A 26,354-nucleotide genomic window follows, 5' to 3' on the forward strand; every position below is an offset into this window, starting at 1 on the left:
TGTGTTTATTGGCATAGAAAAGACCTGGGTTGCTGAGAAAGGTAAAAAAGAGCTCGTTATTCACTGTGTGTTCATGTCTACTAGCGACACTTCTTAGATAGGAAGATATGATACAAGATGTTTCGCTATAACAAATTGTACTTGTTTCACCCTCACTGTAAATTATAATTAGGTTTAAGCGAAGGATAAAAATAGAGAATTCTAGATGTGAACAGGACCACAGCTGGTGAGCATGTGTCTCGAGGTTAGTATGTCTCCGGATCATCTAGATTCTAAGAGTAAAGAAAAAACACATGTACGCAGAAGGAAAAATTAATATCTTTGTGAAAGACAAGGGTTTTTCTTCTCTTTTCTTTTCCCTATAAGGGCGAGAAAATTGGGATAGAGTAAGCCAATCTCCGTCATCAAGAACACATGCACCCAGCCAATTTTTCTGGCACAACTTGGAATAGAGGGCTAGATTAGCGATCAAGGTCAAAGTAAGTATAAAATATTCGGAAAGCACAAAGAGACTATCCTCGAGGCTTTTGCGATAGTGGCTCAGAGGCACTCGGTTGAAAACCCGTAGGTTATGACTCTTCGTGGTCAACCACCACGTACATATCTGGGCAAAAACTTTCACTGGACGAATCGATATTAGCCAACTGCTGTACAGATGATCTAATATAGACTCAAGCACCTACTAGGAGTCGAACCTAGTACCTCTAGATTACTAGACCTAATGTATTACCACTAGACTATTAGTATATGTATAATCTAGAGTGCCTTATCTGTAATTAGAATTGCACTTTGGAGAGGGCCCTTATGGGCTCATCAACTTTCCCATTTATATTACATATTGTGTTCTTTAATATACTTTATAAGGAATTAATTGTTTTGCGTTGGATAAAATAAAAACATCAAGCCTCAATTACCATCGCATTCTTGCTTTTATCTACTTAATTGGGAAAGGTTTTGATAAGTACACAACCACCCTGCGTAGTCTATATTTAATAGTAGATAACAAATCCGGACACACATCATTTCCAATTCCCGCAAGCCTGCCTATTTCCTTGGAGTCAATAGTAATAGGATTAAAACTCTTGCTAAAATGTGAGTTAGAAAGTTTATCCTCTAGTCTAAGCAATTGAATCTCTTTGCGTTCAGCCGGAATTATTCTTGCTGTAATATTAGCTTTCTATATTCGTTCGCCGATCCTGAACTTTAATGTATGCCACCAGGCCAATAAGGTGTTGCGGCAACTCACCCTCTTGCGGCGTTGGCACGACACGCTAATCCGGGGAAGTTCAACTAGAATCCGAACCTGGTAAGCGCACTGAGGCTGAATGGCGTAGTGCTAAAATTGATAAGGCTAAGCGATAAACTATATAATAAGGCCTAGGCCCGATGCACCTGCAACTTGACTGCGCCGCTTGATTCCAACTTTTCCTCTCATCCAGTCATGCTCTATCGTGATAGTCACAAAGCCAAAAGCCCCGACCCCATTGTGGAAAACTCTCTTATCAAGGTGGTGAGTCACCCATAACCCTGGCCATCTACCGCTGACGGGAAGCAGATGCCGCAAGAAAACTTGCGTACTTGGATTGAGATGGCTTCCCAGCTCTCATCCCTTGGTCAGATGAAGCCAGCTCAATCTGAGCCGCCAGAACGTCGGCCAAATATAATGAGCATCCGTGAGATAATCCACCCAAGCTCTCCACCGTTGAAGCCCGGCCAGTCTGCTTTCGACGCGAGCGGAGATTCTAGCCATCACGGTTCCCGGCCTTTAAGCATTGAGAAGGCGGCTGACTACACTGAGAATGATCGGACATACCATGAGTTTCATGCGGGAAAGTACATGTTACCGAACGATGAGATAGAGCAGGATCGATTAGATTTTTTCCACAAAGCGCTCTTGGAGGTGACTGGTAAACTGATCCACGTCCCTCTCCCTCCCACTGGCCGGTTTCTCGACTTAGGCTGTGGAACGGGTATTTGGGCTATTGATTTGGCAAAAGCATACCCAGAAGCAGTTGTCGTTGGAGTCGATCTCTCTCCGATTCAACCTTCTAACAGCCCTCAGAACTGTGATTTTTATGCACCCTTCGACTTTGAGTTTCCCTGGCGAATGGGCAGTGGATTCTGGGATGTTATCCGGCTTCAGATGTGTAGTGGGAGTGTTACCAGCTGGCCGGAGCTCTATAATCAGGTTTTTGCCCATCTGCGTCCTGGTGCCTGGCTTGAGCAACTTGAGATCGACCTTGAACCAAGGTGTGAGAATCGCACCAAGGATGGTTCAGCTCTACAGTATTGGTACCAAAGCCTGAAATGGGCAACAGAAGTCACTCTAAGACCGATACACCATCGATGTAACACGACATTGAGTCAGTTGCAGAAGGCTGGGTTTACCGATATTCGGCACAAGCAAATCACGCTGCCCTTGAATCAGTGGCACCTTCGCTGCCAGAAACAACACATTGGCCTTTGGTATGGTAGAGTATTCTTTGATAGCATTGAACCACTCAGCCTCGCCCCGTTTACACGGATCCTTAGATGGACTCCAGAGGAAATCCACCGTTTGATCACGGACGTGAAAACGGAGGTCTGCAACCCAAACATCCACAGCTTTCATGTCTTACATATATACAATGCGCGAAAGCCGATCCACGGCTGCGGATGATCTGAAGTATCTGAGCTGCAAGGTGCAAGAAGTAACTTATGCTTCTGTAGTATTGGACCTTTTTGGCTGAGTTGAAAGAGCAGCTCTTCCTTTTGGAGGGTTAAACTGGTTATGTGGATTACTCCCCTAAATTTGTATGCTAAATCTATCCAACTTGCTTCCCTTCTGCTGACAGGTCAAATAATCACCCTTCCATAGAATCCAAGCCAGGCAATGCAGTCTCCATCCGGGTAAATACATCATATAATTGGATCGCTATACCCGTTCTCCAGCATTAGTTTTCTGATATCGCTGTATTTGCGGGCTCGTTGGTTGAAAGGGGAGCTCAAGTAGATCAACAACATTCCCCATTCTTTTCTGTATGACTTCCGTGATCTTGGTTCGGATACGTTTATTTGCAGAAACTACCACGTTAGACTGAGCGTCAAATATTTGTTGGCAAGGGTTACCTGTCACCAATGAAGTTCCACTTTGCGTCCAGAAATCAGTTGATACTACCTTCCAAGGGTCGATTTCACCGGACAGCTTCCAGATGCGATCATGTTTACTGTTCCAAGGTTCTGGTTGCTCTGGGCTATTTGTACGACTGGGCAGATAAAGGCCGAACCGAAGGATCTGGCCATTATTAGTATAAGACCCCAGATCTTTAAAGGTGCGACATACGTAGGAGTCCCGATCCTGCAAAAGAAGCTGGTCCATCCACTGATAGACCCAATCGAGATTGGCTGGCGGCTATTAGAGATCTCGTCGAATTATAGAAAAGATAAATTACTCACTCTTGTCATCAAGTTCCCACGCCACAAAAATATATTTCGGGCGATGGTTGAGCAGCTCCCGGATATAGGGGACCTGGGCAGCGATTCCCATTCCTGATGCAACTAACAGGATATTGTTATATGATGACAGATCAACCGGTTCACCGTAAGGCCCGTCAAACCACGTAAGGAACTCTTTGGCCTGGTGATCCATAAGGCTTTGTGTAAACCCATCTCTCTTCTGGACCAGAAGGGAGATGCTCGTCGCTTTCCCTTGCTCATTAACTTCCCACCATGCTATGGAAAACGGGTGACTGTAGAACATCGAGAAGAAACTAACTCCGGGCATCCAAATATATACCGTCATGCCAGCATGGACTGTAAACGGCCGATTGACTGGTATGACAATCTGAGCTGAATCCTTACCCCTGTAGACTTGGGCCCTCGAGCCAAATCGGTGAACAGTGACATTCCGGACAAGAAGCATAATCCCAATGCAGTAGGGTCGTCCCAATTAAAATGCTACTGCCTACCACCATGTATATCTGGGCAAAAAAACCTTCTGGAGTCGCACATGACGCCAGATCGCTACCAAAGCCACCATGGCAAGGAAGTAGTGCATCTTAATAAATACCTCATAGAGGCATTTTCGAACGACAAGAAGAACAATGGACAATGAGAAAGCTGAAAGTGCCTGCTCCTGTTAGTATCGCTGTTGAATAGCGAACGAGAAGGCCTTACCAAGAGTCCGTAGAATTGGATCGGGTGCGCTGGGGACCATCCTCTATTTTTAATAGAAATAATGGCATGCAAAGCGGTCTGAGTACAGGTCATAGCTCCGAAAGTCCCATGCATCCCGATATAGGATCGAATAGGCAGACCTAGAAGGTCCGCAGCCAGGCTCAGTCGGCCGGCAAATAATAAGGGGATAAGATTTAGAAGAGCAAGGTTTCCGGCACGCGCTGCTATTGCTGGAAGGGTGTGTGCTTTGATAAAGTTGCAGGTGAGCGTCCCTGCCCAGTAAATAGACTGTAAAAGAACCCAGTATCTCGAGCACCTACGAAACACTTGGGGATAAACGACATGCCTGAGAAGAAAGAAGATTATTTTCCGGTAGACAAATCTACTCGGGCGGACAATCCAGAGTGGCCAGCGTTGCCGTCGCGCCCAAGATCGGATAATACGAGAGACAAGCAGACAGACAATAATACCCCCCAAGGTACACGCGTATAATTGAGTTGAATCCATTTTCTCCTTGGTTTGGCCACTTTGGGGAGGGCATTCGAAAATAAATATTCTGGGCAGAAACAGCGAGCACATGCTCCGTTCATTTTTAGAAATCGTGGGCGTTATGTGAACTATTTTCGGATCCCGTGGGCGACTACATCACTATTTTCATCCTTCTGTCCACCAATCCAAGCGGCATCTATCAGTTCCGAGCTCGTGGGCGATTAAGCGTACTATTTTTGACATTCGTCAGCGTTAACGCAGCAATAAGTTATAAATTCAGGGTATCGCCCGGTTCGTTTCTTCCTTCGTTCATCATCACTTTCCCACAACAATACAAAATTGCAAAAGCGCAAAACTACTATTCTTCATCATGGAACCTCAAACATCGAAATCATCCGAAGGCCGACGGCGCAGAACGGTCTTCCGCAAACTGCGCCAACTCTGCAATGAGTTTGACATGCACGCAGTGGTGGTCTTGACTGACAATATGAACCGCCAATGGATTTTCAAAACACATGATGATGTACCTGCTATCGTACATGTGAGTCCTATTAAAGTGGTGTGTAAATCCTAAATTAATTATATCAGGCTCTAGAGCATCCGCGGACGAGAACCAACGATGACTTCTTGATTTTAAGGCCAAGGTCTGAGGCCCGATCGTATCGTCAGGAGGTAGTCAGAACCCGATTGGACATACCAAGGTACAGGAGGGTTGAGTGATAATTCCAGAAGCGCCCACTGGTTGGGGCTTGCAGTTGCAGGTAGAATTTAGTATTTAAGTCTTTCATGTACTGTACCTACTGCGAAGAATGACAATCTACTTTCGTTCCCTTCAACCCATCTGCATATAATGGACTCCCCAGAACCAACGCCACTTGACCACCTTATTTTACAGAATGGCGGTAAAACTGTCAATATCGAGCGGATGTCAAGCAGTTTGAGGCAATCGAAGCTCGATACCCCCCTAACTATACCAGACCTCCAACGAGAGATTGGGCGGCTTCGACAGGAGCTTGCATTTCATCAGGAAGCGCATATATCTCTGATGAGGGTATTCAATGATGCGCGTGAGATATATCGTTCAATACAGGATGCCCTACAATCGGCATCGAAGCAGCATGAACTGTCAGATGCTTTTATTATAATGTCTTCTACCACACAAAAGGCCGGAGCAATAATTCGCGCATCCCTGAGTAGTGTATCCCAAAAACTTGCGGCGTTGGAAGCACAGTTGCTTCTTTCATACGGCATTGCTCTAGATGATACACACACGAAGGACTATGCTATCTTGTGATCCCCACCCAGCACCTTCTTGAGTTGTTCTATAATGTGAACCGCTGAACCTGTTTGTTCACCGGCTTTTGTGAGCGATAGGTGCAAGATTTTTGACCTTCGGATGTGGATGTGAAGAAGCTTCCGCAACCGTTCATTTTCGCTTTGCAGATGGGCTCGTTCTTTTCTTAGATTGTCCAGTTCTTCTTGAAGTCTCTTGTTGGTGTCTCTTTCCTGTGGATCTGGATTTGTTCGCTCATAAGGATCAACTTGCTTGACTGCCCAAATGTGACCGTTCCGCAGGGCCCCGGGAATATCAATATAGTTTTTTGTAGAGAGGTCGCTGAGGTTTCTTTTAAATAGATGACTATAGTGTTCACTGTACTGCCATCTATAGGGGTCGCTTGGAAGAGGATGGAGCCGTACCTCGGACGCGGCTACTGTGATAGAGAGTGTGTTTTCTTACTTGTTAGCTTGGTGGAGGCAAGATGATCGCGACATACCAAGATGTTCTGATAATTCCTGGCGGCAAGTGGCCCGCGCCAAAGCTCGCTTTCTGTTCGCTGGGGTAGACATCTTTGTTTGCCTTCTCTTTGAAGACCCATACCTGCATATATATATCGCTCATGTACTAAAAATAGACCGCCATTGCCGCCGGAGACAGTGTGTAGATAGTCGGAAAGCTTCAAAGGTGACATGGTGAATTTTGCGATTTACATATATATATATATATGAGTGTAGTTGATATCGAAATTAGATACTAGCCAGCCCGGCATCATGATTATCTCCATTATAGCCCTTCTTATCCTGCTTCGCTTGTCATCTGCGCAAGCTGGTCTTAGCGTGATCCCAGTGACCCCAACTACCACCACTATTAGTGTGATCCCGGTGACCCGAACTATCACCGACCTTAGCTTGATTCCAGTGGCCCCAACCACCTCCGCACTTGCCGCACACCAGACATTCCATGTTAAGGTTGGCGATGGGCAGCCACGCTTTCAACCTAACCAGCTTAGTGTCAATGTTGGAGATCTTGTCAGCTTTCAAATTGAAGGTCTCTCGTGCGATCTGCTGTCGTCTCAGTACCCATGTGGAATCCCTGAAGCCGCGCTGGTTGAAGACGAGAAACAATTTGTCGTGAGAGATTCAGAGCCTCGTATCTTCTTCTGTGGTCCAGCAAAGATCGATGGCTGTTCTCCGGACTTGCTTTTTATTCTTAATGCACCACATCTATCAAGCCAAACGTTCGGCCTACATGGAGCTGCGAAAGCGGGCTCTAGCTCTCACATTATGAGCCTATCCCATATTGCAAGTAGTCCCGTGATGAGCAGCGCTCATCATCAGTCCTCAAGCAGCCCATATACCAGCCAAAGCTTTGGCCGATATGGAGCAGCGAAAACTAGTTCGAGCTTTCGCATTATGAGCTCATCTCGTGTTGCGAGTAGTCCCGTGATGAGCAGCGCTTATCGTCGGTCCTCGACCAGTCCATACACCAGCCACTCTGAACCACTGTTGAAGAGTCACGAAGCACCAACTCCCATTGTTACCGCTTCTGGTAGGGCATCTGGAACAACTTCTGTGTATACCCCGACAGTGTTTCCATCATCACACGAAACCAATTTTAGGTCGGCAGCTGGAGCAATGCAGATTATTGGTTTGAACCTGGCTTGTGTCTGGCTTGTCGTCTTTTATGCATTCAATACGCTGCACTAGAGTAGTGTACTAGAATAGTGTACTAGGATAGTGTTATAGTAGAATTCATTGGGCCTACACAATCTCTCAGCATTATCCCACCTCATACATTAGCTTAAATCTTCCAGGATACTGAACGGAATTACATATGTGCAAAAGACCAGAGCTCCATTATATTAGCGCTGAGCTCCGTTGATCTTTGTTCGCTAATTTTTAAATGTATTTTAAAAGACCTGGTTATTTTTAGTAGCGATTGAACCCTACAGAACGTTGTGTATATTTCTTTCCAACGCAGATATGCAAGTGCAACACCAGAGGCCTGATCGTCGATCCTGCAACCTTAATGTGACACTAGCCCAATAGAGGGCGGCCGCACCCCACCTTCGTGCCACGCGGTCCCACGGAGCTAATTCGGGATTCGAATCCATGATAAGCATGGTGGCGCCCTGATACAGGTGTGGGGACCTAGGGATGACTGTTAGAACAAGTTTTTGGTCACCCCATCACGAGCGACTGGTCAGCTTTCCAAGTCAAAGCCTACTGAAGTAGATAGCCGGCCGGTTGGAGCAAAGGAGCATAGCGTAGTGACAAAAGAACCTCTGGGGATATCTAAGTTCGTGGCGATCGGCGGCGTTACAACCGATGCGTGCCAATCAGCTCGCTGCACCAACCGCCCAATGACCGGGGGGGTCTGAATGAGCTGGTCGTCGTCGGTCTTAAGCCTATGATAACACCGGACGTCCAGAATATTATCGTATTTCTAATATTAGAGTAGCGGGAATATTAGACAATTTTAATATTTGCGAGGCGATAATATTCCCGCTGGTTTAATTTTTAATGCTTATAATCTTCCCGCACCCCTAACATTAAACTGTCTTAATCTTATAGCCGTTTAATATTCGAGCAGCAAGAATATTAAGCCAGCTATAAGATTATCGACGCATACTTTTATGGCCCCTCGAATTTTAAACACTATTATTATTATTGACACATATTTTTACCACCCTTCAAATATTAAGTACCTTTAATATTATTAACGCATACATTTATGCCCTTCGAATATTAAACGCTTATTCACGCAACTCGACTGTTTTACACGCCCTTCATATAGGCTCCCAATTTGACCATGCCAGCTAGCGAGGAGCATGCCTGGCAAGAACTTGGGCTTGACCAGGAGATATCTGCAGAGAAAGTGAACAGTTACAGAGGAGCAGCAAAAATTCGCCTACAGCATTTTGCTTTTAACAGGAATATTCCAGACGTTCGAACGATTCGCGAAAGCCATATCAAAGCTCTCGTAAACACATTTGAATCAGAGGGCTGCCTCCGCCTTAATCCGGATAACTTTGTAAAGGTGCTAATTAGTGATGAAATTCTGCAACAATCTTTAAGCAGACAGAGCTTGAGTGAGACTGACCTGTTTGAACCTGGAGAACCTCATATGCTAGATCTCCCTGAGAATGTTAAGCTCCCAGTTCTTCATGGCAAACATCGGCTGTTAGCGGCAGAACGCTTCCTCTGGGACAAATGGTGGATAGCTCACCTATACAGTGATGGTAAGAAAGCCTGCTAAGAAGGCTGAACAGGCTAACAAACCACAGATCTCCCTCCACGTACACAGGAGTTTATTGAAGAGGAACACCCTAACGCCCACACATACTGCGACGGCGATATTTATCGGAACATCAGATATCACCAGAGAAATGGCAATGTGGACTCAGAGATAAAGTGGAGAGCCCATCTTAGTGAAGGCAGTCGGCGAGATTTGGCACGGATGGAGAAAGATTTTAAGCGGATTAAGCGAGGCTTGGATAACTTACTGCCATTTGTAGGGCTCTGGAAATCCCTTAAACTCTCATACCTGGGTCGCTGGCTCTCAGTATTATGCCCAGAGGTATGCTATTCTTCTACTTCCAAGCAGTGGTCGGCCTTCTAAATATCCTCTAGGAACTGACTCGTTACTTGGAGCGCCTCTACAGGCAATGCGACAACATTCTAGGAGGTTATTCACCAGAAATTCTAGACCCTAACACCGTGACCCTACTCGAGACACTCATGCCGGAGTGCTCTCTCCATGACAGGGCTCTTATTGAGGAAATGATGGAGCGTAGGAAAATCTTCCCTACCCTTGAATCTCCGAGTGATCGTCAAGTCATTTTGAATAGGATCCTGCGTACAAGTGGAAGAATCCTGTCTCTCCACACGTTCACGAGGGACTTTATCTATTTTGAAGCCTGTTCTATTGCACTACGAAAGCTCCTACCTCACACATCCAAACGAACAGTCTCCAGCGGGTTTCTGCACAGCTACAAAGGAATAAACCAACATCCTGGATTATGTCGCATCCAAACGGAGGAGGCTAGCTTTAACCATCATTTTGGCAGCTCAAGCATTAACCCCAATATTGGGTACCGCCAACTCTTTCTGGCTGTCATGCGTGACTTTCCTGTTCTTAGTAATCTCGCACCGTACCGCGATGTGAGGAAACTTAAACCGGGCCGTCATGGCACTGAGTCGGAAAGTTTATTCAAGCTGGCTAAGCTCGCCTATGAACTTGGCTTTGATACACCCCAAGTAAAGGAAATCCGGGACTGGGCTGCGCCAAATCAAGATCATGCAGTTGCTCGAGACTTTCTCCAGCAGGTCCGCCCGCCAACGTGGTATGTTGTGGACACAAAAAAGGCTGAAGACCTCACTAGCTACATTGGAGAGAATTTACCTGCTATGGCGAGACTGCGAGCAGCTCATGGGCGGCCAAGGTTTACTACTAACCTTGAAAACCTTTCCAAAAAATTCCGCTGTAGCCGACCATCATCCAAGCATTATGAGAGCGATCGAAAATTTTTATATATTGACGTCATGTACAATTATAACCCGGTTCCACAGGCATATGCAACGTCTCTTGCAATCCAACGTGACATATTTGTTTCTTACTTCGGGGAGTATGATCTGCCACCATTATCGGGTGAACCGGTGACGGAAGACCGCGGCTCCAGTAACACTGCCAGGGTGAACGATCATCTACTAGCGGGTGAATGGGAGCCTGATCAGAACACTGAATATAGCTCGACAGATGAATATTTACCGCGAGGTGAAGATGGACTTGGTTCTCTCGTTGAGTCGGGTATTCGGGCCGAACAGGCATCCCCATCATTTGTAACCGCTTCCATTTCTACTGGATCTAGCGCTGCGGCAGTGAGACCAGAAACATATGATCTGGATAATTTATCGGATTGGGCTTGGGACCCTCATGATACTGCAATGAACGAGTTTCACGCTGTCGAGAGTCGACGACCATCAAGTACGGTGAAGCAGATCTTGTCCGAGGACGGGCTGATAGTCGTTTATGCCTGGGAGAGAAAAGAGTACGCGAAATTCTCTACAAGCCCTCAACAACGGTCGGTATTTGAAAAATTCACTGGCAATTTAGCAAACCAGGAGCAGCGATTCGTCCTTATTCGTGAGGACCGTAGGGTGTATGTCGAGCCATGGAGCTCCCTTTGGGTTGCAGCGTGCCGGGACCGGTTAGTGTTGGTTGGGCCAAGACCAAGGCTGTCGGACCTGGGGGAACCATTACGACACTTGATAGGCCGGGACCCTTACAAATTCATTGATCGAATTTCAAATGTAGAAGCAAATTGAAGATTATATTAATAGGACCCTAATTTCTCTCCATCTCCACTGCCAGTTCAGATATTACTCGTAACTATGCAGCACAAGCCCCTTTGCCCGTAAAACAGAGACAACGAGCACTCCAGAGTTAGAATTCGCCGCACTTATTAGAAAGGGATGCTATGGCGCCTGTTAGTATGAGCGGTTACTTGTGGATGCTGGTTACTAGACTTACCTGCAAAAGTTCTAGAATAGAGGAATTATCTGTTTGCCTTCGGAAATCTCGAATCTCTTGGCTCCACTTCTCGGGCTCTAGGAGATTGATACTTCCGGTAGAATACCTCGTCCCCGGCTCCATTAGCTCCGTCAGCACCTTGCCCACAGCTTTGATGTCCATTTCCTTAGAACCCCGCTGACGGTCTAACATGCATGCGCCTATGTCAGCTATAAAATGGGTCAGCACTGTCCCATATACTGAATAATATCTTGTACCAATCTTGACAACTCCCTGTGCGCTGATAAAAATATTGTCACTCTGGATTCTGGTGTGGCAGATACCAAGTTGCTCGTGGATGTACCAAAGACCGTGCAAGATCTGCTAAAATATTAGCGTGGAGTATGTCAAAGCGTGCGATAGAAACATTGTCCCACCTCCTTACAGGTATACGATATTTCTAGTTCCTGCAGAGACACAACAGAGTACAAATGTTGCAGCGTAACTTCCATCCGTTCATAGGCGAAATAAACCGTTTTTTGCTCTATAAATATGTGCAATATTTTGACAATATTTGTGTGCGACGGTTTAGTAAGGACCCGTGTTTGGCTGGTCTGAGCATCTTTGTATTGTTTGATGGCCACTACTGTACCCGGCGATCTAACTTCATAAGCTAGACATGTCTTCCCAGGTGCGCCTTCCATGCATTTCTTGTATTTCAACCAAGGAGAACCCTCCTCGCAAAGAGATGCTCGTCTTTTTAGGTTAAGATTTTGTTCATTGGACAGTGGTCTCACAGGGATAGGTAATCGTCGCTTCAGTTTAGCGCGCCGACTGTCTGGGGCCCCGGCAGCTTCAGAGTATCTATCCGCTGGTACAACAGCCGCACTCGTTTTGCGGTGAGTGATATCAGTGGCGGTGACAGCTAGGTCTCCTGTTGGAGCGCTGGTACTGGTGTCGGGCCTCTCTGTTGGTTGGGAAGTTCAGATTTACTTCACTGGTCTAGGTGGAATTTGGGCAGTTTCTTTCAGGATATGCTCACCGGCAGGGTTGAATTCAAAGTTGTTTGGAAAAGTAGTACAGGTAGAATCTGGTCTTCCTTGGCCGAAATTGTCAGCATGGTCGGTAGAACCAAAGCTGTTTGGAAAATTAGTGCAGGTGGAATCAGGCCTCTCTGCCTGGAGAAGTTCACTGGTAGGGCTGACAAGGTTCTCATGCCTGTCCAAGTCAACTAACATCTCTGCGGAGAGATCCATTTTTATTGCCACGAGTGCTTTCCGTAGAACTTCTGTCGCACTACTTATAATAGCTTTCACGTCAGGGAAATAGGGATGAGATAGGAGATATCTTATATATAGGAACTTTAGGAAATAGAATACTATTTTGAACACATGTAAATTGTCAACTTCTAGCAATTCGGATTTCTAAATAAAGAAAGGAACTGTAATTCTCGTGGGCGTTTCGCAATGTACCCGCTAACTAGTCCGATCATGCAGCCATCCTTGATCGATGATCCTCGGTCAGCTGAACAATATTCCCTGCAGAAGCGCCTTGGGTTTTAACGGGTTGAATAAAAAAAATAATAAAAATAAAAATAAAAGCAATACAGCGGGGTTTTCCTCTGGTCTTCATCTAATCTGTCAAGTAAAAGAAAAACACGTCTAGTGTTTTATCCGTTTTGGATATCTATACAGAGAGGGATTCCCCTTTCGCTTCTGTGCTCCCAAGTCACTGTGTTTAGTACAACCAAGACAGCGAATTTCCCCGGGAGCATCATGGCTGGAGGTGCCAAAATGATTATTAAATCCTTGATGCTGCTGAAACCAGGACATGCTTCGGGGGAATCCGCTGATTTTCCGAGTGACACGGCTGTCTATGCGCATGGAGATGGTGATCGAATCAGTGGGATGCCGCACCGTAAAGCTTACCTCTTTCCGATATCGATGACATACTGCGCAGATATCTTGTCCTAAATCACATATTGAAAGAATTTCCGTATTCGTTAAGAATTCTATTTGCGGGGAGTAAAGCTCGGACAAGGCATGGGCTACCTGGTGATAATCTCCACGACAGTGGATCGACCCTTCGCAATAGTAAACCCCCAAGTTGTACATGACCGGACGATCAAGCTGGAAATAAAAATTAGACACCAGCAAAGCAGTTGCAGCTTCAATCAGGTTCTGACGTGTGGGTGGATAGTGGTGCATGTAATGTCTCTGTTCTTGGATACTCTCAGCGTCGTCAAGCCGGATGGCCCGCGCCAATCGTGAGTTCAGCCGTAGTAGCTCCTGATCTGAGCTAGCACCTTTCATGTTCATATATTGTAGCTGTCCATCTAATAGGAGGTTAAAAGCATCTAGGAGGCGAGAGCGTGAATTCGTTGATCTTGGAGGTTTTGGTTCTTCTCCGGTCCCGAGTGAGATCGCCACATCCACAACGCTCTCAGGCCACAGTCTGTAAGCTTCCCAACTCGCCAGCTCAGTTGGATTAGGGAACCCAAGAGCACCATCCCAGAAGTCCCCGGTGTTCATCTTAACTGGTTTGAAAAATCTGGCCATATTAGCATTACTAAAACCATGAATGGGTGCAGCTTACACTGGAGCAGCTGAAGTAGCTCGGGCTCTGATCAGTCAGACTTGCTTGCATAGCAGGATACAGATATTACTTACACCTCCCATATTAAGGGCTCTTCGTTAATTTCCTTTGGTCGAATTGCAATATAGCCTGTGTCTTGGAATCGAGGGGTGAGGGAACTACCAACGCTATCCTGGTGTATCTTGGCTGAGGCATTGTAATTAGTAAAAATTGTTCGAAGGCTACCATGGGTCATTGCAGTGACTGCAACTCGAGTTCCTGGGACAGTATTGGAAGCGTGACCAAAGAATGTAGAGCTGGACCCATAAATTTCTTTCATCAAACTCTCAATCAGAGTCTCGTCGTAAATCGCATCTGTGACGACGTAGTTCAAGGCAGATTTGATGAATCCCAATAAGGACTTGGAGCGCTTAAAACAGCGAATGGCAAAGGATTCAAACACTTTAATGCACCGTTCTACTGGCAATTGCAAGTGAAATTTTGCGAGTACAATCATGCCACCTAGGAAAATAAGCATCAACAGCTTTGTGAGAGATGAAAGGGGCCTTTTACCTGAACTGCTGCCGCAAGAAATATCCACCATTTCATGCAGCGGCAAATGGTGAAGAAGTTTCTGTAGTCCTTCCAAGAATTCGAGAGATGTCGCACCCCGAGAGCCACCACCATCCACACCAATAGCCCTGATACCGGCGGTTTTGGGTTTGAGGTCAACTGTGAGCTTACCATGATCGTCAAGGATACATTGCAGCTTGATCCGCTTTTCCCTCCCCGAATTTTCAGCCCCAAAAATCAATATGCATTCGTTACAAACGCAGTGTCCACAGCTTAAGTGGTGTTCAGGCAATCGGCGGAGACAATATAGACAAGTTGTGTTGCTCTTATATAAGGGTATGGATAGATCAAGGTGTCTAATATTACCCCAATGTAGTCTACTTGAGGAGATGAATCCCCCCCTTGTAGACGATCAAATAGGTGAATGCAGTGGCGTTCAATTTCCCCACACAAATGGCGTGCAAACATGTCATTGTAGGACGTCTCTAGCGCCCTGTAACAGTGTTCACGATATAGCACATTGAACACATGCTCAATTGGAAAGCCTGGAGAGATTAGCTTAGCTGCAAAAGCCAGAGGGGGTACTGACGGTGCATCCGAGGTGGATATGCGTCCATTATAATACTTGAGGCAATGAACGAGGCGACGCTATCATACGGGGTCTTATGACGGCGAGCGAGCTCGAGAAACGTCTGTAAGTGCTCTAGGTAGTCACTGCCCACTTCGTTGCGGATGCGAGATACGGTGATAAAGTTAAAATCTTGAGAAGTACTTTGGGCTGTCTGCTCGACCGCCTTCACAAAAAGGGATGCAAAATGTAAGGCAGACAGAAGCATGTGGGTTCGTTGTCGTATATCAAACATCTGCTGAGTTTGGCTCCGAATTTCAAGTTGAAGTCTTTGATATCGTGCCAATGGAGACAGGTACGTGCCTGCAAGCTGAAAGATCTTAACCGCGGAGAAGGTATTTTTCAATTGTATGGTATAAGACTGAAGCATATTTTGGAGTTCCTCATACTGTGAAGCATCATGCGGACCGTCTTCTGAGACTACAACGAGTAACCGAGGGCGTAGTTCTGGCAGGATTGGCATTGCGCTTCCAATCTCCGCCCATGTCATCAAACGTAGAAGAACGGCTTGGACGCTGGAGAAGTCATCTGCAAAAACACAGATAACATCACTGAACAGGAATAACAGTCTTGCGTAGAGAATATCAATGACTGTATACAGACTAGGCTTCCAGCTTGCAGGGTGTGAAATCGTTTCGTGACAAAGGACATGGCTGCGTTCGCTTGGATTTTTTTTACGAACGGGCTACTATCGGCGAAGAACAATGGGGCGTCATGATTTATTGAATCCGTTTGAAGGCGAAGGTTGATATTCCCCTTCTCCCCTCGTCGGCTAATATTGTTCTGCGGGAAAATGTTTTTCAGGGCAGTATCCTTGGCATTAGTACCGATGAATAGCGCCAGCTGGGGTGTTTGAGTGGAGGGATTTGGCAGCTCTTGAATCACGCGCCAGAGCCGACCGGTGTCCTCGAGTATAATCTCACCTGTCCGTTCGTTTTCTACGTGGCGTAGGCACACGACGTGCTCACAAGAAGCCATGATAATATTGTTGACTCCCTCGATATGACACAACTGGGGCGAGGAGGGGGTTATAAATAAAAGGGAGCAGAAGTTACCGGTGTAATAATGTAAAAATGTGCATAGATGCAACTGAAAACGAAGTTTACTATTTATATTTGTTGGCAAGGACAATATTAAAAGGTTATTCTGTTTTACCGCTCACGGCCTCCGACATTCTCTTAACGTATTTCTCTAGTTCCCGATTCATGGCTGCAAGGTCTTCGGTTTTCTTTGCCAGCTTATCTATTAACTGGTTGATCATGGAGCGCGACTGAGCAAGATATTTCAGAGCCTCAATATGCTGTCGTATTTTCTCTTCAATGGACGAGAGCTTCTCTTGCAACTCCTAGGATAATGTCAGCTGTGGGCGACCAAAAACCGGCCAGATGGTCTAACTATTTTGTTTGTAAAAATACTACCGCTTTCACAAGGGCTATCTGCGGGGCTGCCTTTACTTGTAGAGGTAGACATTGTAGTGTACTATATGAGAGTGTGTGGATGAGAGGGGAAAAAAAGGAAATTAGGCAGTTGCCGCAGTGAAATTGTCGGGCGCACAGGGATCGTACTTTTGCTGACGGGATATATCCGGTGGATCACTCATGACTCGTTTTGGCCTTACCGGTATTGGACAATTCTACCTTAGCTCCGTGGCGCGGCTCTTAACAAAGGTGGGTGACAGTTAAATTTAATTGGTTACTAGACGCAAGGACCAGGAAGTTTAAATTCACAGCTAATCAAAATCCTAGCAACATCACGGAAGACTCAGGATGGAAACGCCTACTACCCAACAATCACATGTCCTGGCACTATTAACTATTATTTCTGAACGGCAAAGCTGAACTGTCCCAAGAATGCCTGTAATTCTTCAATATAATGTTCCAGGGCCTCCCGCTTTCTGGTTGGCCATTAGCCCCGCTGACCTCATTCGTTCTAATGTTTCTTACCTGTGCTCGGATTGAAGCCTAGACATCCTTTAGCGTTCATCTCCTATCACATAGGTGCTTGAGAGATCTTACTGGTCCTCAAGGGCCGTGACTCGGCTGGATAATTCACCAACTAGTCTGTTCATGGCATTGATGGCGTCGATCGTGTCCTGCGCCGCAGGCTGGTGATCGGGGGTGAGCTCTGGCACGTCTTCCAGAAATTGGCTCTGGTTGTCGAGGGAGATAACAGAATCAAAAAAGTCGAAATCGGGAAATTCCGTCAATTCCCCAGTACCCCAATTGAGAAGTTCGTCCATTGATAGGTCCTCCATGGTCAGATTGATTCTGGATTTGGATATGCTTAGCTGTGCCATCTGAGGGGAAATGGCTCCCTTTATAGCCATCTGGGCCGGCCGGGTCCACAGCATGCCCATCGATGCGGCGAATCAATTTTCAACTGCAGGTATATAAAGCGTGCGAGACGCCCACGAATTTATTTTTGTTTAGGTACAGAGAGTGTGCACGACGCTCACTGGTTTTTTTTCTTCTGTCCTATTTTGTTAATCTATTTTCAGTATCCCGTCCCGAGACGCCCACGAATTTATTTTTATTTAGGTACAGAGAGTGTGCGCAACGCCCACGAGCTTTCATACTTCTGGCCTGTTTTGTTAATCTATTTTCAGTATCCCGTCCCGAGACGCCCACGAATTCACTACTACAGTTGATCACTATGTCCTCGGACGAATCCAACTCCGTCGCCTCTGGCCACAACAAAACGTATTATCCTAGCGAGGAGCTACTGTTGATCCAGCTTAAAGACTTAGGCCTCACTTGGAATGAAATTGAGAGGCAATATAATTGGAACATGCCACCAGATCGTCAACGAACTCGATCTGCGCTTGAAAATAAATGGCGGCAGCTTCAAAGGGATTTTTTACTTACAGTATGACACTCTTCCCGAACTAATTTAGAACAGCTCTAATTTGCATGACAGCATCAAGTATCAACGGAGTAAGAGCGTTGAGTGGCCAGGTGCAAGTAGCGTAGGGAAAGTGGGGATAACCAATTAATGAAACATTTGTGGATGATAGAACCTAATTATAGTCAACCATGTCGCGCAAGCGCCGTCAAGTACATATAATAAGACTTAATCCGCTTTGTAGAATGTGAAATATCTTCTTTCCAACTTAACACCAAAAGAGCCTTATTAAAAGTGCAGTGAGAATGTCTGCCCAGGTATGACTCTTGGAGAAGCTGTTCCAACCTATCTGACTAATATGTACTTTAGAACCCCGCTGACGCGATTAATACCTGGGCCCTGGTTCGCCACCTCTTCTCGCGCGAGCAGCACCATTTACAGCACATCGAAAAACTCGAACAGTCACTCTCAAATGCGGGTAGACGGAACCATGAAGAGCGTAGTTCCTATAACTCTCTTCATCGTCTTTATGACAAGCTTTACCGAGCCCATACCGCGCTCTCTGCCGAGAACCAGCGCCTCAAACATGAGCTCGCTGTCCTGCAGTGCCATCATTGCCATGAGCAGCATCAAACCCCAAATATCGAAGGCGCACGGGTGGAGGAGCTGAAATAGATGCTATTCAGTTCATGACCTCATTTACTATACATGTACTGCAAGACTGGATTGATAATGATCTGGGAGTAACCCTGGTGCCAAGTTGGCTAGGCATTGCTTGAATCCATTCTTATTGCTTTCATCTGATTCGCAAGCTATATGTAGAACTGAGTACTCTGCCCTCCAGGGCGTATTTCTCAAATGCTATGGTTCTTATTTACAGGCTCCAGTATTAAAAAGTATACTGTGCACCTTGGAAATCGAGTCAGAAAATAAAGGCATGGGGCTAGCCATTGTCATTATATGCCTTAAACCGCTCTTATCTCAAATTCAGCCAACGTCGCATACGAGGAGATTCCTCCGGATAGTCATCCTGGCGTGTCTCGGCACCTTGCTGAGGCCTCTGGGGCCTCTGTCTCCTCTCAAATGGAACGCGTCGAACGTAATGTGGGGACTGTGTCGGCCGTGTAGCAACCCGTCCTCTTAACCGGGGAGCGGGGCGTCGAAGCGCTGCACTGGGAGAGACCCTTGAACCAGGCCCCTCTCTTCGGCGATGTCCACCCGCCTCCCTCATTAGTATCTCTGGCGTGCTACTAACTGGTGTTGGCCTCCGATCTGACCCTGACTGACTAGCTTCTGTATTGGGGTTGTTGGTGTGATATGAAGGCAGAGGACTGGAGCCAGGACGCTCGGGAGGATTTTCCAGCTGCCACTCTTGAAATATGGCATCTTCAGTATCTAAATCACCCTGCTGGCGTGCAAAGTTTTGGGCGGTAGCTTCAATGCGGTGTAGAAAGTCTTCTCTTTTAACCCGCCACTGGTGCGGGTAGTTCATGGTGATGATACGCTCCCAGATAAAATCACGAACATCCTCGAACCGCGCAGTGGAGCTATAGATGTGAAAGTCCCTCACAGCTTTCTCCAGCTGCAGCCCAGCATTGTACCAGTTCCTGATCTCAAGTAGCCCTTCTTGGGGTACTGGACCAATTTCTCGTATCTCATCATTCAGTGTCTCCAGAGACCTCCTTGCCCGCTCACGCGCGTTATCACTTTCCCACAATAGGGCGTGCAGAGGACCCTCTGCCCGCTTCCAGAGAGATTCATATTCCAATCCTTTCTCACAGTCAAACTCAAACTCCCACGGGAATGCTTCCTCGTCTATGTACTGAATAAAAATCCCATAAGGGCTATCCTCCTTGTTGCGTCGTGTTGAATACCCACCCGGTCCTACCTCGCTTTTCCTTATGCCCTTCAGAGGATAGAGGTATCTTGGAATGTTTAAAGACATTGTGGTCGGACCACTGACTACTTTGCCTTTTCGGTCTAGAAGGAGCCTTTGATTTATGTATACAGTAGAAAATGACATTTGCTCAAAAGCGCTAACAGAGACTAGGGTTTTTAAAAATTTCCAAATATCCCATTCACATTTGCTCCTTTCACACTACGAGGGTTGATTCCTCTCATCTGCCCTCCTTCTGGATCCTGCGCCACGAGGGTTTATCTCAGGTCGGCGAGAAGGGGCGGATCTTCTAAGACTGGGCACTGGGCGTGCTGTCGCGGGAATCGGTTGCGTTTGGCGGGTAACTACCCGACGAGAGGACCTTTGACGGACGGGCCGTCTATTAATAGCCTCCCTAGAGTTGCCAGTATTCGCTACCACCTGGGATGCTGCCGTGGCCGAGCCCCGATTTTGCTCGTCAGTCTGGGACCTCAGTGCCGCAGGGCCTTGAACGTCTACCATCTGGCTGTGCTCATATGAAGGTGGAGGAATATTTGGCTGTGGGAGGTTTTCTAACAGCCATTCGTTAAATACGCTGTCATCGGTATCCACCGGCTGAGTTTCTCGAATCTTTGCAACATATCCAGCACAGCTGTCAATTTTCCATGCAAAATCATCAAATTTCACTCTCCATTCTGTTGGATAATGCATAATTTGAATCCGCTCCCAGATAAAATCTCGAACATCCTCAAACCGCTAGTTTCACTCAGTTTTCTCGCAGCTAGAAATATGATAAAGAGGACCTACTGCGGTTGAACCATACATATGAAAATCTCTTACTGCCTTGAACAGCTCTTGCCCAGCGTTGTACCAATTCTGTATTTCAATTATCCCTAATCCGAAGAATCCCGTGACCGCCCGTATGTCCAAATTAAGGTCTCTCAATCTCATCGCGGCCACCTCGCGCTCGGGCTGGTCACCCCACAGGAGAGAATGGATGTCACGGTTGGCACTTTCCCATAGGGATACAATGGGAGAGATATCATCATACTCAGAAAGGGGAATCGCAGCATCGCTCATGTCAGTCTCGATAAATATCCCGTATGGACCCTCCTCTTTATCGCGTCTAGTAAATCCAGTGGGTCCGTCCCAGCGAGTGCGGTAGCCTCGCGGGGGAGGGAAATACCTTGGTATGTTTGTGGACATATTGGTTGTACAGTAGGCGCTTACTCCAAGGGATCGGCTACCATTTATAAATGAACAAATTTTCGTAATTTCTACATTTGTCAAAATGTGAGGATGTTACTTTACGCTACAAGTCGGGTGCTACCCCTATAAAAGCCGCTCGGCGCTCGAATCCTACTCCATATTTTGTTCTCTGATCATTTTATCGGAAGCAGCGCAGAATGGCGTCCTCACCAAAATTGGATGACATATACCATGGAGTATATGAGGAAGCATGGCCCCTGGTTGAAACAATTATATGGGGGGACGAAGTGCAAAGAAATCGAGCTCACCGTAAACTACGTCCGATTAACGCAGAAATTGAGAAGCTCAACAGAGAACATAGAAAGCCCCTATCTAGAGGCAAACTTAATGCCGATAAATATAACGACTTAAACGAAAAGCTATCGAATGCGGCAATCGTGTACCTTGTCAGTCAGGATAATTCAGAGTACCAGGAAATACGTGATGAATACAACGACTACTTCGAGTCGAGTGGTTTTCCAGATGTTTTTTCGGTCAATGATTATAGATTTGAAGATTTCTGCCGGGCTCACGAGTCATATGTGCACCAAGCCCAGCCAAGCCCTCCATTGAATGACCGGCAGGAGTACGAAGATGCTGGACAAAATGACACTGATCGTCGTGAAGAGCTTGAAAATGCGTATGCTCCAACCGGGCTGCCTGGGGACGCCTTTGTTGAAGAGGAATATGAGCAAGAAGGAGACGGCCATTATGAGACTGAAGAGCCTGACCCTGTATCGCAAGAAAACTACAGCAGCGATGGCCGTTCTGAACAAACTACTGGAGACGTCTCTCAAGACTCAACGCCTGAAGGCCAAGACGCCTGGGAGAGGAATTACGTTTCTTTGGACGATCTTCTTCAAGATACACAGGAGGTTTGGGGATCACTAATGAGTAGAGGCGAAATATTGTCAGATATACGGCTAATCCCGAAGAGGAAATAGAGTACGATTGGTGAAAAGGTCTTATTTGAATGAATTGAGCTGGTTGGGCTCTTCTTGATTATTCTTCTTGGTTATTCTTGATTGATTATTTTGTTGTGTGCTCCACGGGGGTTTTACCCCGATCCAGTCACATGATTCTGGTCCACCAACGGCCATATTATTTGACAAATATTGGCTTACCGCCTTCGAGGGAAAGGATTCTATTCAGTAATTGTTGGGTACGAATGTGATGGCTGTCAAATCGCGCGTCTCGAAGCCGGAGGGCGGCGTCGTATTCCCGAGGATGCGCCACATATTTCTGAGAAGTCTAGGGCCCGAAAACCAATATATGAAGACAAAGAATTTAAATATAAAGAGTACAGGAATAGGGACCATATCCAAGGACTTGGACTGATTGCTTGGAAGGTCGAGAGTGGATATGAAATGGATCCAACCAGCATTTTACGGCCGTCTAAAAAAGCTTGGTATCCAGAAACCTATATCCAAGTACGTTGGGCCGATAACACTTGGAGTTGGGAGTCCAGGGATGGCTTGCGTTTCGTGTACGGAGATGATCCTTATAAAGTCGATATCTTGATATATCGAAAGGCAATCTCTCTAGAGGCAGATTTCCAGGAGGCCTTGACTGGCCAGCGACCTGAATTTCCAGACGGTGGGCCGATGTCAAACAAACACTGGAGGAATGTGAATGCCTTTGGAGGGGCATATTGGTTGCAACCACGTGCAAGGAAAAATAAGCGGGTAGTACAAATAGAGGAAGAGGAAGCTGAAGAAGTTGAGGACGTGGAGAGTGAAGAGGATACAGCTTTCCGCCCACCACATTCTTCACGGGATATTCCTGGGCCTCGCATCGCTAGTGACGACCCACTTCAAGATGATCCCACTCACTGGGAGACAGCTGAACCTCTAGTGCGGAACAGAGGGACTTACAGGAACCCTAATGAACCCGACCAACCCCCAAATCTATCTGCTCAATTCCTGGGCGATAGGAATCTTCGAGAGCCGGAACCAATCCGTGGCAGACACTCAAATATTGCCCACACCCAAGAGGAGGACTCGCTAGCAGACAGATATTTGAATAATCCGCCTCAGGAAGGACGAAGGTTTACGGAAACGGTGCGTCGGAGTGCCCCCCCTGCTAATGCACGTCGAACACCTCAAAGAAATCCTGCAAACCAAATGCCATACCGTGCATCATCAGCTAGGAACCGCAATAGTCCGCTGGAGACATCGCGTCGGAGTGCTCCTCCTGCTAATATACCTCACACATCGCAAAGACACCCTGCAAACCAAACATCATACCATGGACCACCAGCTAGGAACCGCAACAATCCGCTGGAACGTCGGAGTGCTCCTCCTACCAATATCCCTCACACACCGCAAAGAGACCCTGCAAACCAAGCATCATACCATGGACCACCAGCTAGGAACCGCAATAATCCGCTGGAGCGTCGGAGTGCCCCTCCTGTCAATATCCCTCACACACCGCAAAGAGATCCTGCAAGCCAAACATCATACCTTGGACCATCCGCTAGGAACCGCAATAATCCGCTGGAGCGTCGGAGTGCCCCTCCTGTCAATGTCCCTCGCACGCCGCAAAGAAATCCTGCAATTCAAATGCCATACCGCCCATCATCCACTAGAAACCAGAATGATCCACCAGAGACATCTCGTCAAAGTGCTCCTAATAATGCACGTCGAGAGCCACAAAGGTATCCTGCAAATCGAAGGCCAGACCCTGAATCATCAGCTAGGAACCGGGATATGTCTTCGGAAAGGCAAAGATTTAATAGTATCCGTGGCTCCGCTCCTCCAAGGGAATCTCCCGTTCCGGAAAGGCAAGGCCCAGGCACAGCGCGCCATAGAGAGCCTCCCCTCAATGGGAGTCGCACTACAGGAAGGAATACGGATAACAGGCGCCCCGCTACGTCCCAGCATATCACAGGTGTTAGATACCGAGGGAAGACGCCGGATAGTAGAAAGGTAGCATCACAGGGAGAGTCTCAAATCCCCCTTAGAAAATACAAGAGGGTCTAACAGCAGGTCTGTTTAGACGGGACGTCGAATTCAGGAGGTCTAGAATGTTTTGCGGGCTCGAGTTGGAAGGCCATGTTATTTGTATTTAGCCTAAGTATAATAAAATTGCCAATAAATATGTGCTTTATCCGAAAATACTAAGATCCCGACTAAAATATTTTATAATAGTACATGCAAGGTTCACGGGGCTGGGAGATAGGTTCGGCATTGAAGCCGGATAGGAATATGCACAAGGAACGCACCGCCCCCAATTAGGTAGCGGATGACCGGGGTGTCAAAAGAAGCTTTTGTCAAAGTACAACATCATAACAGCAGAAGTACCAAATGCAGCTTTGTAGCATTGAGCATGCTAGACGAACTCCAGGACTTATAAACACCGCTCTTCCTTCCAGTCTTAACATATGCGAGGCCTTCTGATCAAATAACCCCGACATGTCAATTTACAGCGAAGAATACGAGACCGCAACGCCTTTGATTGCGTCGCTGCTCTGGAGTCTGCCGGGTGAGAGACCCAGCCATGTCATTAAACAACTCAAAGGACTGAATACGCAAATAAAAACAAAGAATATTCAAGCGAAGTGCAGACCAAATGAGGGCCTAATTAATGTTGAGCTCTTTATATCTCTTGGCGACCAGCTCCAAGAGGCAGCCACAGTCGACGCGGGATCCGATGAAGAAAGATTCCTGGAATTGCAGGAAACCTTGCGAAATGCGATCCAAGAGTTCCGTTGGCCAGAGGATTGGAACATTGAGCTAGAGCAGTTCACCGAATATTGCGAAGCCCTCCAGAGAATGGACGGAAATTATCCAGAGTCGCAAGACGGCCAGCAAGTGTCATCTAACGGCACCCCAGAAGATTACGAGTCAGAAGTGTCAGATTTGGACGAGCTGTTTGATGAAAATGTCTCAAACTGGCAAAGCGCAGTGCCGTTGGATGATATACGGCGTGAAGCAGAAAAGGCGTACGGGATCCCCTTTATATCTGGCCCTGTCTTGGGTTGGTCAGGGGACGACCGGTCTGGATATTCTCAGATCATCGGCAACCAATATCATGGAAAAAAGATAGCGCGTGTGATTCAATCAATGACTCTTCCCACTCATGTTGACGATAATATGAGCGTTGAGCTCAATTCTCGCGCCCAGCAGATCCTCAACGATGAAATAAACTACGACTCAAGGCTGGTCGAAGGTATCGGTCTTGTGGCATGGAAAGTAGACCCAAAGCATGAGCTAGACCCGACTTTGTCTCTACATCCGGGTAAAGTCACTTCATACCCGGAGACATACGTTTGGGTGCAATGGTTTGATGGAGTGTGGACCTGGGAGAGCCGCTCGGGTTTCAAGTGCATCATGCACGAATTGACGAATTTCCAAGTCGACCTTCTATTGTATCGTCTGGCAACCTCACAGGACGGAGACTACAGAGAGTCACTAACTGGACAAAGACCAAGCTACCTGGTTGTATCGCCATCGGATCTCCAGGGAAGAGATATCCCCACCGGGGGAGACTTGGAATCATCCCGCATGCGAACAAGGAACTCACGAGAGGGAAGGAGGATAAAGAAGCCAAACCCCTTTCTTGACGAGGTCCTTCCCTCCCCAGAGAGGGAATCAAACACCAAGGTGCAGTCAAAGCAAATTAGCAAGCTACTGTCACCAAATCTGAGAAACGGGAGGAGCAACAAGATAACCCTACCTCAGTCCCAAGTCTCTCCAGGCTCTCGGTATACTACCTCCCGTGAACAGACCAAACTCCTTGGGATTGTGCAGGACCAACCAAGGCGTAGCGCGTCCCGGCGAGTTGGATGGGAAGACGACCAATAATGGGCTACAGACGAAAATAGCTGTTTCCAGAGTAAGAAGCAAAAATACACACCATGGAGGTGTATAAAAATACGAATAAATTGATATTGATCGCGCTTGGTTTACCTTGGTATTTGTTTACTTTCTTTTCGTCTTTCTTGTTGTAATGCTCTTCTTGCTTCTGTTGTTATAAATCTAGTACAGTTTAGTAATTGTTCATATTTAATTGCTATTGATATCTCCTTAAATAGCCGGTCGAATTTTCCCTTATATATTTCAATACTAGGATGGATTTGACCTCCCCTTACTACGGCAAGCCATTGGGACACCTTACTCGTAGCGCCACCATTACCTAGCGCCCACGATATACTGGATATTTTTAGAAATGAAGAAATT

General features: G+C 46.6%; 14 protein-coding genes across 14 annotated transcripts; 7 read left to right on the forward strand and 7 right to left on the reverse strand.

Moving 5' to 3' along the window:
• Positions 1–1,441: 1,441 nt before the first annotated feature.
• Positions 1,442–2,659, forward strand: ATNIH1004_009264 (class I SAM-dependent methyltransferase; the record flags this gene model as incomplete). The annotated part of the gene is made up of 2 exons (XM_033573862.1): positions 1,442–1,510; positions 1,556–2,659. The coding sequence occupies 2 exons, from the start codon at positions 1,442–1,444 to the stop codon at positions 2,657–2,659; spliced, it is 1,173 nt and encodes a 390-aa protein (XP_033424414.1).
• Positions 2,660–2,914: 255 nt separating this feature from the next.
• Positions 2,915–3,739, reverse strand: ATNIH1004_009265 (NADPH oxidase family protein; the record flags this gene model as incomplete). The annotated part of the gene is made up of 3 exons (XM_033573863.1): positions 2,915–3,274; positions 3,323–3,384; positions 3,436–3,739. 3 exons carry the CDS (start codon positions 3,737–3,739, stop codon positions 2,915–2,917), a joined length of 726 nt encoding a protein of 241 aa, XP_033424415.1.
• A 1,275-nt stretch (positions 3,740–5,014) lies between these two features.
• ATNIH1004_009266 (uncharacterized protein) lies at positions 5,015–5,938 on the forward strand (the record flags this gene model as incomplete). The annotated part of the gene is made up of 2 exons (XM_033573864.1): positions 5,015–5,185; positions 5,540–5,938. 2 exons carry the CDS (start codon positions 5,015–5,017, stop codon positions 5,936–5,938), a joined length of 570 nt encoding a protein of 189 aa, XP_033424416.1.
• Positions 5,939–6,693: 755 nt separating this feature from the next.
• ATNIH1004_009267 (uncharacterized protein) lies at positions 6,694–7,629 on the forward strand (the record flags this gene model as incomplete). The annotated part of the gene is made up of 1 exon (XM_033573865.1): positions 6,694–7,629. The coding sequence occupies one exon, from the start codon at positions 6,694–6,696 to the stop codon at positions 7,627–7,629; it is 936 nt and encodes a 311-aa protein (XP_033424417.1).
• Positions 7,630–8,734: 1,105 nt separating this feature from the next.
• Positions 8,735–11,222, forward strand: ATNIH1004_009268 (uncharacterized protein; the record flags this gene model as incomplete). The annotated part of the gene is made up of 4 exons (XM_033573866.1): positions 8,735–9,164; positions 9,210–9,502; positions 9,556–11,084; positions 11,138–11,222. The coding sequence occupies 4 exons, from the start codon at positions 8,735–8,737 to the stop codon at positions 11,220–11,222; spliced, it is 2,337 nt and encodes a 778-aa protein (XP_033424418.1).
• A 178-nt stretch (positions 11,223–11,400) lies between these two features.
• On the reverse strand, positions 11,401–12,690 carry ATNIH1004_009269 (uncharacterized protein; the record flags this gene model as incomplete). The annotated part of the gene is made up of 5 exons (XM_033573867.1): positions 11,401–11,409; positions 11,456–11,664; positions 11,713–11,815; positions 11,872–12,401; positions 12,477–12,690. The coding sequence occupies 5 exons, from the start codon at positions 12,688–12,690 to the stop codon at positions 11,401–11,403; spliced, it is 1,065 nt and encodes a 354-aa protein (XP_033424419.1).
• Positions 12,691–13,095: 405 nt separating this feature from the next.
• On the reverse strand, positions 13,096–16,187 carry ATNIH1004_009270 (patatin-like phospholipase family protein; the record flags this gene model as incomplete). The annotated part of the gene is made up of 7 exons (XM_033573868.1): positions 13,096–13,984; positions 14,030–14,056; positions 14,104–14,530; positions 14,582–14,793; positions 15,048–15,126; positions 15,171–15,823; positions 15,892–16,187. 7 exons carry the CDS (start codon positions 16,185–16,187, stop codon positions 13,096–13,098), a joined length of 2,583 nt encoding a protein of 860 aa, XP_033424420.1.
• Positions 16,188–16,350: 163 nt separating this feature from the next.
• ATNIH1004_009271 (uncharacterized protein) lies at positions 16,351–16,679 on the reverse strand (the record flags this gene model as incomplete). Its single annotated transcript, XM_033573869.1, has 2 exons — positions 16,351–16,554; positions 16,605–16,679. 2 exons carry the CDS (start codon positions 16,677–16,679, stop codon positions 16,351–16,353), a joined length of 279 nt encoding a protein of 92 aa, XP_033424421.1.
• Positions 16,680–17,024: 345 nt separating this feature from the next.
• ATNIH1004_009272 (uncharacterized protein) lies at positions 17,025–17,565 on the reverse strand (the record flags this gene model as incomplete). Its single annotated transcript, XM_033573870.1, has 3 exons — positions 17,025–17,103; positions 17,153–17,170; positions 17,225–17,565. The coding sequence occupies 3 exons, from the start codon at positions 17,563–17,565 to the stop codon at positions 17,025–17,027; spliced, it is 438 nt and encodes a 145-aa protein (XP_033424422.1).
• A 790-nt stretch (positions 17,566–18,355) lies between these two features.
• On the forward strand, positions 18,356–18,725 carry ATNIH1004_009273 (uncharacterized protein; the record flags this gene model as incomplete). The annotated part of the gene is made up of 2 exons (XM_033573871.1): positions 18,356–18,367; positions 18,420–18,725. The coding sequence occupies 2 exons, from the start codon at positions 18,356–18,358 to the stop codon at positions 18,723–18,725; spliced, it is 318 nt and encodes a 105-aa protein (XP_033424423.1).
• A 301-nt stretch (positions 18,726–19,026) lies between these two features.
• On the reverse strand, positions 19,027–19,995 carry ATNIH1004_009274 (uncharacterized protein; the record flags this gene model as incomplete). The annotated part of the gene is made up of 1 exon (XM_033573872.1): positions 19,027–19,995. One exon carries the CDS (start codon positions 19,993–19,995, stop codon positions 19,027–19,029), a length of 969 nt encoding a protein of 322 aa, XP_033424424.1.
• Positions 19,996–20,148: 153 nt separating this feature from the next.
• ATNIH1004_009275 (uncharacterized protein) lies at positions 20,149–21,132 on the reverse strand (the record flags this gene model as incomplete). The annotated part of the gene is made up of 2 exons (XM_033573873.1): positions 20,149–20,682; positions 20,734–21,132. The coding sequence occupies 2 exons, from the start codon at positions 21,130–21,132 to the stop codon at positions 20,149–20,151; spliced, it is 933 nt and encodes a 310-aa protein (XP_033424425.1).
• Positions 21,133–21,332: 200 nt separating this feature from the next.
• ATNIH1004_009276 (uncharacterized protein) lies at positions 21,333–24,155 on the forward strand (the record flags this gene model as incomplete). The annotated part of the gene is made up of 2 exons (XM_033573874.1): positions 21,333–22,049; positions 22,524–24,155. The coding sequence occupies 2 exons, from the start codon at positions 21,333–21,335 to the stop codon at positions 24,153–24,155; spliced, it is 2,349 nt and encodes a 782-aa protein (XP_033424426.1).
• A 432-nt stretch (positions 24,156–24,587) lies between these two features.
• On the forward strand, positions 24,588–25,979 carry ATNIH1004_009277 (uncharacterized protein; the record flags this gene model as incomplete). Its single annotated transcript, XM_033573875.1, has 1 exon — positions 24,588–25,979. One exon carries the CDS (start codon positions 24,588–24,590, stop codon positions 25,977–25,979), a length of 1,392 nt encoding a protein of 463 aa, XP_033424427.1.
• Positions 25,980–26,354: the final 375 nt, after the last annotated feature.

This window comes from Aspergillus tanneri (assembly GCF_003426965.1).
Source record: "Aspergillus tanneri strain NIH1004 chromosome Unknown AapTan_6_pilon_pilon_pilon, whole genome shotgun sequence".
Taxonomy (NCBI): domain Eukaryota; kingdom Fungi; phylum Ascomycota; class Eurotiomycetes; order Eurotiales; family Aspergillaceae; genus Aspergillus; species Aspergillus tanneri.